We start from the raw sequence: 11,862 nt of genomic DNA, 5'->3' as shown, positions 1-11,862 counted from the left end.
CATTGAGAATTGCCATATTCAAAAATAATTAATGATTTGTGAGAAAAGCTTTCATTTGAGGAATGACACGTGTACTTTGTGAATAGAGAACCTTTGAAATGTTTATATTGTAGATACCCAAACAATCCACAAAGAAATGTCATATAAAGAACCTTCCAAGTAATCTTTGGTTTCTTCTTCCTTCATAACAAAAAAAAGGCAGAACCATTTTTGTCTAGTAGTTAATTTAATGCACGCATCTCATGTTAATTTGTCTCTACTTATACACATGAGGTCGGAAGTATAGTTTTAAACATCATTCTTTCTTTCTTTTTTGACGGGTTTTAAACATTATTCTTTTTTTTGAAGAGGAAAAAAATTATTCTTTTTTTTGACGGGTTTTAATTATTCTTTTTTAAACATTATTCTTGAAATGCTATTTTCAAATAAGGATAAAGCAAACAAGTATGTTAAGGAAATTGTTTACAGAAATCATATATCCTCTTGAAAACACAAGTCAAACATATGAAAAAAATAATAAATATATATATTTTTATGCAAAAGTTACTACTTTTGATTACTCAAACAATAACCCAAAAACGTTATTTATTATTTTAATAATAATAATAATAATAATAATAATAATAATAATAATAATAATAATAATAATAATAATAATAATAATAATAATAATATACTACAATGGATGATTGTTTAATATGTAAGTTTCAAGTTATGTTACTGGATTTTTTTCTTAAAAAAACATGTAGGAACTAATGAGGGAGTAATTAATAATGTTATTAAATTTCACCAAATGGGTGATAGCTATCTTAATTTTTTTTAGAGGAGCTATCTTAATATTTTTCTTGACTGGCTATATTGCCGATCTTTTTTTTTCTTTCTACCTGGATAGTTTCAAGATAGTGACCTTAGAGAAAAATTATTTTTTATTTTAAAAAAAAACCATTGAAACTAATGAGAGAGTAAATAATAATGTTATTATATTTTTTACTAAAAAAAAAATAATGTTATTATATTTCAGCCAATGAATAACCCGTTGTTTTTGTTAGTGTCAAAGAGTTTAACGACGAAAGTCACTCAACCAACCTAACTAAATATAAATAAAGAAAGGGTGCATTTAATTTGCACCATCAAATATATTGGTCCAACTTAGACTATTTTTTTCACCATTAGATTAGAACTATCCCACCCAATCTTATTATGGTCTATCACACTAAATTTAAACCATAACTTTTACCTATCTGGTTGCAATTATCTCTTTCTCTATCTAATCGTCTTCTTTTTCTCACCAACCATTTTTCTAAGTATTAACAAAATAAAAAATAATAGAAAACAATGTGCCTTCAGTTTATTCATTCTTTCCTCTTTCTTATATCTTCATAATCTAAATAGACGAATGCTTTCATTTTTATTAAATTATGGAGCATGTTTACAGATTATCTCTTCATGCCCTTGCAAATATATTAATTTATCGACACATATTTGTGAATCTCTAATACCAAAATCATTTATAACATGAAACTGTACCACTACCAATTATCTCCCAAATTTATTATTTTCAGATTAAGCTTTTGGTAACCATAAACAAAAAACTTAAGAAATATTAATAAATTCCCTACTGTCCCAATAAAATTTGAATAAATGCTTCCTTCAAAAAAAAAAATTTGAATAAATGATTGGAATTTCCTTTTTAAAAGAATTTCACAAAATGTCTTGAGATTATTTTTCTAACAATTTTTATTTATACAAAGATATTGAAATGCTTTTTTAAGAAGTAAACATTTTTTTCCTGAAAATTCCCCCAATAATTATAAGAAATATTTTAAAATAAAATATATACCAATCAAAACAGACACTAAATTTAACATTATTGTTTAAAGAAGCATGAATGAATGAAAAAAATAATTACAGTTCACAAAGAGTAAGAAGAAAAGAAGCAAAATGGACCTATCAAAGTAAACAGCAAGGGGAACAGTGAAAGCTGCTGCAAAACTGAGGCGGTAAGCAGTGGCCACCCTCATGCTCATTCCATCGTTTATGACGAGCTTGTACATGATATTCACAGCAGCAAAAGCAATCTGGCAAACCACCATTAACACCACTGGTTTTAGTCCTTGCAATGAATTGCAAATTATCCTCTTCATAATGATATATATTTGTTATGTTATTAGGTTTTGAAAGTATTCAAGAAAATAGAGAGAAGATGAAGAGAAGAAATTAAAGTGTAGCACAACATTGAAGTATTTATACACACACACACGCAGGGAGTATTTTGGGATTCCAACTGCTTGATCACCATGTAGCAATTTAGAGGAGCAAATAGATGACAGAATCATTTATTTTTATTATTTTAATGGAAGCATATATTTGAAAAGAGTAATGGGGTGCTCCACTTGTTTTAGTTGTATTTTGAGATGATTAGTTATATATAAAAGGGGTACTCCACTGCTCCTACTCCTATTTGTTTTATGTATATAGAATAAAATATAAATATTTCAAGGAAAGATAACTTTTTTGATTCAAAAGAATAGAGTCAATACAAAATGGAAGATGAAATAAAGTATTGATACTAGTATGTAATAAAGACGTTCTAGTAAGGTTATGAGCGACTCTATTAATTTGTATTTTAATATAAGCTAATGCATGACTAGCATTAGATAAGAGCTAAGTACTACAATTAAATAATAAATTTCTTAATTCATTCACATAGGAGCTATTTAAAGACTGCAATTACAACTATTTGACGATTAGTTTCGAAAATTACCCGAATTGAAAATTAAATATAGATATATATTGGAGAACGTGAAACATGTTAAAATTCTATAAGAAAAAATTATTAAAGAAAAACAAAAAAGTTAGGGAACATGAACCTAACTAGCTAGGAAAAAAATAAAATAAAATAAAATAAAATGCTTAACAAATTAAGTTGATTTTCTACCATTGAGAGGAGACTATGTAAATGAGTTTCCTTCTGCATATAAGCATATCCTTTTCCTTGTTTTATAACCACGTCTATAGGCTATTTACTTGCAATATAAAGATTATTCAAAACCTAATAGCTACGCTTTCTGTTTTTTATTTGTATATAACTTAGGTTTAGTTTCTCTACAATCACTATCCTTCAAAATTTACTACAATATTTCTAAGTCGTGAACAGCATTATAAAATCTTCAAATATGTCATTCAAGAGAAGCCTAGACATTTGATCGCTAACAAGATCTTCTTATAACTTGACCAAGTGGTCGTATCTTATAACAAATTCTACATAACAAATAGCTTGACCCAGTTGAATCTCTTTTCCTTCATCCAAATCCACTTTAATCAGCCAAATCCTCTTACAACTTGACCACCAAATTCTTGAGAACAAGTCCTTCAGATATCACACTAATTAACAACAACTTTCTATCATCACAGAAAATTTAAATGGTTAATTAGAATTCTATCCCTTCTATGCAATTTAGATACACAATATTTCAAATCTGTCGCTAAATCAGTTATTAACATTATTAACCGTGTGGTTTGGCGACAATTATCATATCGTTCACTACATCCGTCACTATCTCATTTAACGACAAATATAGAGACCGATTTAAAGACTGATTACAAAATTCGGTCACCATTAGTCTCTATATCAATTTAAATTATTTAGCTACTAAATCAGTCATAAGTAGCTAATTTTTATTTGTATATATGCCTTAGAAACACACTTCAATCTGAGCACATGCTAATTTGGGACACTTTTTTTTATGCCCCGTCGGTGTTTAGATTTTAGATTGCACACTACTAATATATATTTAGTTCTGAAAGAGTTTGGAATCTGCTTCGGAGTACATAAGTATATATCAAATTAAAGTTAGTTCAATGAAATTCTTCTTTTTAGTGCACTATAATGCTTATTTTCAGTGGATCAGTATATAACTTTATTTAATACCAGAAGTGGAAGACATATACGGCACAATAAAATCGATACCGACATTATTAGTTGTTCAATCAAAATTAAGAACAAAGGTAGGACCTTCTGCTTAAGTGGTGGGGTCCATATTTTCCCTACTAACTTATTGAAAAAATTGCGAGAATCAAATCTAAAGGTGAGCCTCAAGAACAATGTGAAGCTTAAGTCAGTGAGACATGCAAGAGAAGTGCACACAGAAAAATTTCAAAAGTTATATCCCGTTTAATTTCTGAAATCAATTTTAGTTTTCATACTTTTAAATTTATGTTTATTTGAATTTCACACAAGGAGTAGAAAGATTTATGTAGGAACAATTGTGATCGAGATGAGAAATTCATCGCTGGTCACAAGTGCGCCGCTGGACGTTTCCTTTTATTACTAGATGATGAGGAAGCTGCACCGGTTGAACCTAACGACGAAAACCCACCCGAACCTGATCCCGCTTCTCCCGAACTGGATGAAACCTATTTTCGCCTATCTACCCAAGCTCTCACCAGTCAATTTTCCCCACAAACTTTTAAATTCAAAGGTTTAATCGGTGGACTCTCGGTTATGGTGTTAATTGATACTGGAAGCACACACAACATTTTACAACCCCGTATTGCCTCACACCACAACCTTCCAACACAACCCATTCCCCCAATTTTCCGTCATGGTTGGCAATGGCTCCCATCTCAATTGTCAAGGCATTTGTCCTAGCTTCCCCATCACACTCCATCAAAAACATTTCCACTTGCCATTTTACCTTTTTCCAATCGAAGTAGCCGACGTAGTTTTGGGAATGGCATGGCTTCGCACCTTGGGACCCATTCAAACAGATTTTTCGATACCATCCATTACTTTTCAACACTAAGAGGGTCCAATTACTCTTCAGGGTGACCCAAAATTCCAGCCCACCCAATCCACATTTCAACAGCTTTGTCAAATGGTTCATACTAATGTGGTTGCGTCTTTCCACCTACTAGCTTTTCACCTTATCCAAGACACAACCCCGGTGATCGAATCCCACAATTTCAACCATTCCCCACAACTTCATGGCCTTCCACCATCTAGACCTCATGACCACCATATTCCTCTCTTACCCAACACCACCCTCGTCAACGTCAAACCTTACTGTTACCCACATTCCTATGACTAGCATAATCCATGACATGCTTCGCGAAGGCACAATTATTCCTACTACTAGCCCCTTTTCCCCTCCCATATTCCTAAAAGATGGAACAGGGAGATTTTGTGTGGACTATCGCGCACTCAACACCGTGACAGTCAAAGATCACTTCCCTATACCTACCATTGATGAATTACTTGATGAATTGGGGGCAGCATCTATTTTCTCTAAGATAGATTTGCGCTCAGGTTACCATCAGATTCGAATTGCATCGGAAGATATACACATAAAACTTCATTCAGGACATTCGACAGGCATTATGAGTTTTTAGTCATACCCTTTGGGCTCACTAACGCCCCATCTACTTTTCAATCAGCTATAAATGATCTCTTACGTCCTTATTTACGCCGGTTTGTTTTGGTTTTTTTTTATGATATTTTAATCTATACCAAACGCCTAACTGACCACTTGTTACATTTAAGGTTGATTTTAGATTTATTATCTACTCACCAATTTGTTGCGAAGCTCTTTGAGTGTGTTTTTGCAGTGACAACTGTCAACTACCTTGGCCACATAATTTCAGCTGAGGGAGTGGCCCCCGATCCGAAAAAAGTTACAGCCATTTTGGATTGGTCGGCCCCACGTTCCTTCACTGAACTTCGTGGTTTTTTAGGCTTAATAGGTTTTTACCGTCGATTCGTGCGCCAGTAGGCTACCCTAGTGGCCCCCCTCACTGATTTATTAAGTGCTACATGGTTTGCTTGGAATACAAATGCCGAGACGGCTTTTACAAAATTAAAATTACAAATGACAACTTTGCCACTTCTGCATCTTCTAGATTTTTCCAAGCCCTCTGTAGTTGAAACGGATGCTTCAGATGTTGCCATCAGAGCAGTCCTATCTCAAAAGCACCATTCGTTGGCCTTTTTCAGCAAGAAGCTCAGCCCCAAAATGCAGGCAACCTCAGTCTATGTGCGTGAAATGTATGATGTGACAGAAGCAGTGAAGAAATGGCGTCAGTATTTGATTTGGCAAAATTTTCACATTATCACAGATCAAAAGAGCTTAAGAAATCTTCTTTTGCAACAGATTCAGACACTAAAACAGCATAAATGGGCATCAAAACTGTAGGGATTCAACTTTGAAATTCATTACTGACCTGGAAAACACAACCAAGCCGCTGACGCATTGAGTAGAAAGTTCCCAAGCCTAGATTCCCTTTTTCTTGCGGTATACTCCCCAATGCCAAAAATCGTTGACCAACTCAAACAGTACTACACCACAAACCACCAAGGAAAAGAATTAGTCACCAAAATGCTGTCCACAACAACCAATAACAACAATTTCAGATTTTTACATCACCTTTTGTTCTATGAAGAACGTCTATTTGTGCCGGATTTTCAAAACTTGCGCCAAACACTGCTGACCAAATATCATATCACACCCATGTCAAGCCACTCTGGCGTACAACCCACTGTTGCCCGTATTACTGTCTCATTTTATTGGCCTGGTCTCTACACAGATGTTAAAGCTTTTATTAAACATTGCACTACATGTCAACACAATAAAAATCTCACAAAAGAAAATGAGGCTCTTACAACCTCTCCCTATTCCTGCTCGAGTGTGGGGGGAACTCACCATGGATTTCATCACACATCTTCCAAATTCATTTGGCCACACCGTAATCTGGGTTGTATGCGACCGGCTCACAAAATCGGTCCACTTCATGGCACTACCAACCAAATTTTCCGTAGAGGATCTGGCTCATCGTTTTTCAGTTGACATTTGTCGTCTCAATGGCATCCCTAAAACAATCATAACAGACAGAGATCCCCTGTTTCTCAGTAAGTTATGGAAGAATTATTCAAAATACAAGGGACAACATTGAAGTATAGTACGGCTTACCACTAGGAGACCAACAGCCAAACCGAGGTCGACAACAGAACTCTTGAGTCATATTTATGTTGTTTTGTCAGTGATTTTCCCCGCCGCAGGTTCAAATTCCTACATCTGGCAGAGCTGTGGTACAACTCCACCTTTCCCTCCTCCATCTAGATGCGTCTTTTCCAAGCGCTCTATGGCCGACATCCTTCCACCATCATTGACTATGTTTTATCAAAACCCTTGATGAATCTCTGCATCAAAGACAAATAGTACTTAGACAACTCAAACAAAACCTACACCTTACCAGACAACAAATGACATCTGAGGCCAATAAACACAGAAAAGGGTTTACCTTTGATGTTGGTGATCTGGTACTCCTTCGTTTGCAACCTTACCGACAACAAATCATCAACCGCCGCATCTCAGAGAAGCTCTCTAAACATTTTTTGAGCCTTTCAAAGTGATCAAATGGATCGAAAAAGTGGCCTACGAGCTAGATCTACCACCTTTTTCGCGCATCCATCCTGTCATTCACATCTCCCTCTTACGTCCTTATCACGGTGGAAACCCTCAAGCCCATTTCAAACCACTCCCACTGGAAATCGACGTACAATTGTCACAAACACTCACTGACGCCACCATCGTGCCGCCTGACACAAGAGTTAGTACGGCTGAGCAACCGGAAAACAAAGGAAGAAAGACCAAGATTTTGGAAGAGAAGGATATCTCAGGAGAAAAAGAAGCAAGAAAAAAACTTGAAGTACAAATGAAACGTATTGAAGCCCTTCCTTTCCCTTCTACACTTAACCAATCTGTTTCTCTTCCCTTAATGAATTGCCAACTGTTGGATGAGCTTGCAACCCCATACCCAATGCAATCTGCACCATACGTGTCCACTACTAGTCAAAAGCCATGGTCAGAAACACTTTCCCCAAGACCCAATCTCACGTGCCTGCGTCGTTCCCCACTCACCTTATCTCTTCACAAGCAATCAATCAGACAACTCTCCAAGGTGCCATGTGCCACCCTTATCCACCTAACCCACACCACAAACAATCTCCACCATCCATTCCCATCTCCAATCCCAGCCATCCACGTGGCATGCCGAACCTTGAGGACAAGGTTCTCATTGGGACCGACAATAATGTTAGCAAGGCATCAAGGGAAAAGAAACATCCTACTTGGTTGAGCAATTACCAACGCTACTGAGGGATGCAAGTAGGAACAATCTAACTTATTTTAAAATATGTAATAAAGTAAATGTTATCTTCCTTAGGCCCATGGTCCAGTACTAGAGTAACCCTAGGTATAAAAGTGTAAGATTGTTCCTTTGAAAGGCAGAGAATGAATTGAATGCATTGTTCTTGTGTTTTAGTTTCCTTTGCAACTTAGATCTCTTGTTAGCCTAGCAACTCTCTATCAATATGAAAGATAAAATTGAAAGAATGTAGAAAGGGTGAAAATGATGTTGACATGTTCAAAATTTATGAAAATGTTATATTTTTTTTTTAATATTGTAAAAGAAAATGGTGAACAATATATTGAATCAACCCTCTCTTATTTTATTATTATCATTATTTGGTAGAGAATCTCTCTTATTTTATTAGTTGGTGTGAAAATGAAAAATGACAATTTTTGAATAAACGGACTGTGGTCTCTTTTTGTGAGATATACTTTTTTTTTCTTCAGAAAATTAAATAAGCTTCACTCAAATACTAAAATAACGAGTGTACCATAAAATTGATTATAAGTTGAGCTATTTCTCATATATATTTTGAAAGATAAATACATGATACCAATACATGAGATTTGAGAAGCCAAAAGTATTTTTAACAAACAAAACTCTTAAATCTAACGGGAAAACTAAATTCTTCTACATATAGTATAGCTAATAATCATGAAAAATGAAAGATCCTCTGTCTTACATTGAATTCATCCTCAAAGAAAAATTATTGTTGATGTTCGCTCATTTTGACCGTAAGTGGTCTTTGAAATGACCAATTCAATCACTATTGACAATTTATTTGTAAGGTTGAGAGCATGTTGAATTTAATGATAACCACATTAAGCCTCTCACTTAAAATACGGTACTGACAAACAAGTAACTCTCGAGCATTTCACAAATGCATGAAGTACAAACCTGAAGCAAATTAAAACAAACAATATGACACAAGCAAATAAACAAAACAAGAAAATCATAAAAACTCCAAAACAATTATTAAATCTCAAACCGGAATATGATAGAGTAACCAAAACACAAAGTTGTTAGGGTGGCTTTTTAGGAGGGCAGTTTTAGAGGTGGTGGATGAGGTGGTTGGTGATTAGCTGGATAGAGGCTTGTAACGGTGCGGGTTTGTTGTGGTTGGGGAAGAGTTGGTGATTTGGTGGCATGGTAGGGAGGATACGAAAAAAGGATAACAGAGGAAAAGATGACATCTCGTGTTATAGAACAATATGAAGGAATCCAAAAATTGTGTAGATATTGGGGAAGGTGAAAAAATTATGGGAATAGTAATTTTGCAACAAAAAGTACACCAATGAAAGGGTTAAACGTATCACTATACACTTGAAAACCTAGCTATAGGCGATAAAACCCCGTAAAGGAGGACAACATAAGGAAAATAGTGTTTGTCAAATTGGTCGATCGATTAACTTTTTGTGAGATGCTTTCTTCTTAGTAAAATGCATTTTTTTCTCCGTCAGGATAAATCTACCCCTTCCCATGTTCCTTGTTGCAGGGAAGGGGGTCAGATAAAAACCATACACGAGCAAATTGACATAAAAAGAGAAAAAAAACCAAGACAAATTAGACACTTATGTTTCATGTTGAGCTCTCTTGTAATATTTATCATTTCTAATTTTTTTAAGAGATGAGGATATTTTAGACATTTGAAATTTGTTAACATTGCTAACATTAATTAAACCAATCCTTAAATAATTTTCAATTATGCCTTGGTTTTTTTTTTGTTACATTTAAGGCCTATATTCTAAATTAATTTATTATTCTAAATTGTTTTGTTTACATTAATCTAAATTATTTTCTTAACTTTATACTAAATTATTTTATTAACATTATTGTAAATTAGTTTGTGCACATTAATCTAAATTAATTTATTAACTTTATTCTAAATTATTTTGTTTACATTACTCTAAATGATTTTCTTAACTTTATTCTAAATTATTTTATTAACATTATTCCGAAATTATTTTGTTAACATTATTCTAAATTATTGATAAAAACAAATGGACTAAATATAAATAAAAGTAAATGGACTAAATTAATAAAAATAAAAGCAAATGGACTAAATATAAATAAAAGTAAATGGACTAAATATAAATAAAAGTAAATATAACAATATCTTATTTTATTAATAATTCTCACATTACAACAATTGTCATACAATAATGTTGAAGTTATTCACTAAATCTACTTATTTTCTACTTATTTTCTCCTTTTTGGGGTAAAAAGTGAACAATCTTCGTGGGGTAAAATAGTGAGCAGCCTTCTTGGGGAAAATACATCATCAACCCTTGGGCTAAATTTAAATCTGTTTTTTTTACCACAAGAAGTTCTTTTTACCCGCGGTAAAAAGTTTCTGCGGTTAAAAAAACAGGTTTAAAATTATCCCAAGGGTCGATCACTTCCCCAAGTCGGCTACTCACTATTTTACCCTGACGAAGTTTGATCACCTTTTACCCCAAAAGAGAATATTGAAAAAAAGAAAAGAAAGAAGAGAAATAGAGGGAGAGAGTGAGGAGGGGGAGAAAGTGATATGGTGTGAGGAATTAGGTAAGTATGGAGGGGTATTTATAGGTAGAAATGTGAACCTAGGTTATATCTAACATAAATGTGGTCAAAAAAAAACGTGTGAAGTGGTAAAAAACGTGTACATTGAATGTTGAAAAGCTGACCAAAGTTGGAAAAACATTTGTTCTTCACCGGCCAACTAGCGCAAGTTAACTTGCGCTAGTGTTGTAGTTTGGCGTGACTTAAGTCACGTTCATATAACACTTACGCATGTTGAGTCACGTAACGTGACTTAACATACGTAACAAATGCACTAGCGCAAGCTAAGTTGCGTAGGGGCATTTTCGACTTTTACTTTGGGAATGAGCGAAACTGTTTGGGTAAAGAGCAGGATTCATAGCATACACTTTTGGCACCTTAAGTTTTCAACGATTTTACAAATTGTTTGTAGATAAAAAGTAGTAAAAATTGCTCTTAGGCACCTTCAATTACTCACATACACCTCTAAAAACCAAAAAAAATACCACAATATCTTAATTCCCGTTCACTAGTGATTAGAAGATAACTCCCAATCACCACTCTTTAGACCAGTTCCTTGTTTAACTGATTTAACATTGGCTTTCCTTGAATTCCAACAGTCCAACATTTTTCACACTTCCCATTAATTTGTTGTCATTAGAACGGCACGCTAAAACGCTTCTCCTCACTCTCCAGTTATCACATAAATGTAATTCCCTTATGACTCACGCTTTTTGTTCTCCAGATATCACTTTATGCGTCTCTCAGAAACCCTTTCTTATTTGTGCTTGTTTAATCCTATTTGTTCTTGTCCTTGTCTCTATACTTGTTGACTTATGTAATTATGTAGATTTCTTGAAGAACATTGATCAGGATTTTTAAGGGGAAAGCTTGTGAGAGGGAAAGATGAATAAGAGATAACTTCTACATCCAAATGTGACACAGTTCAAAAAAAAAATTGATCATTACTTTAAATTTTGGAGGTATGTAGTTTAATATTTTGATGATTAACTTTATGTTTAATGATAATTACAATATAAACTTCTTTTTTTTTTGGGTACAAAAGAGGGCAAATGCCCAATTTTATAAACTTTATGTTTATGTATTACTGTTTATAGTTTATTTATATGGCTCACCTGATATATTTTTTCT

At 33.9% G+C, this 11,862-nt stretch overlaps 1 protein-coding gene across 4 annotated transcripts in view; it reads right to left on the bottom strand.

The window, feature by feature from the left end:
* Positions 1-2,386, bottom strand: part of LOC146932724 (WAT1-related protein At1g25270-like) — a 28,934-nt gene extending 26,548 nt beyond the window's left edge. The window contains exons 1-3 of one of the 4 annotated variants that reach the window (XM_085704447.1): positions 2,235-2,386; positions 1,948-2,078; positions 118-180 (exon numbers count right to left, since the gene is read on the bottom strand). In XM_085704447.1, coding sequence (XP_085560573.1) covers positions 118-180; positions 1,948-2,078; positions 2,235-2,336 — 296 coding nt within the window. In that variant the 5' untranslated portion in view covers positions 2,337-2,386. The other 3 variants (XM_085704448.1, XM_085704449.1, XM_085704450.1) reach the window with 3 other exon arrangements.
* Positions 2,387-11,862: the final 9,476 nt, after the last annotated feature.

This window comes from Medicago sativa, chromosome 4 (assembly GCF_051527215.1).
Source record: "Medicago sativa cultivar Bolivia chromosome 4, Bolivia_mono, whole genome shotgun sequence".
NCBI classification, from domain to species: domain Eukaryota; kingdom Viridiplantae; phylum Streptophyta; class Magnoliopsida; order Fabales; family Fabaceae; genus Medicago; species Medicago sativa.
The sequence above is the reverse complement of the archived record's forward strand: the minus strand, read 5'-3'. Positions and strand labels throughout refer to the sequence as shown.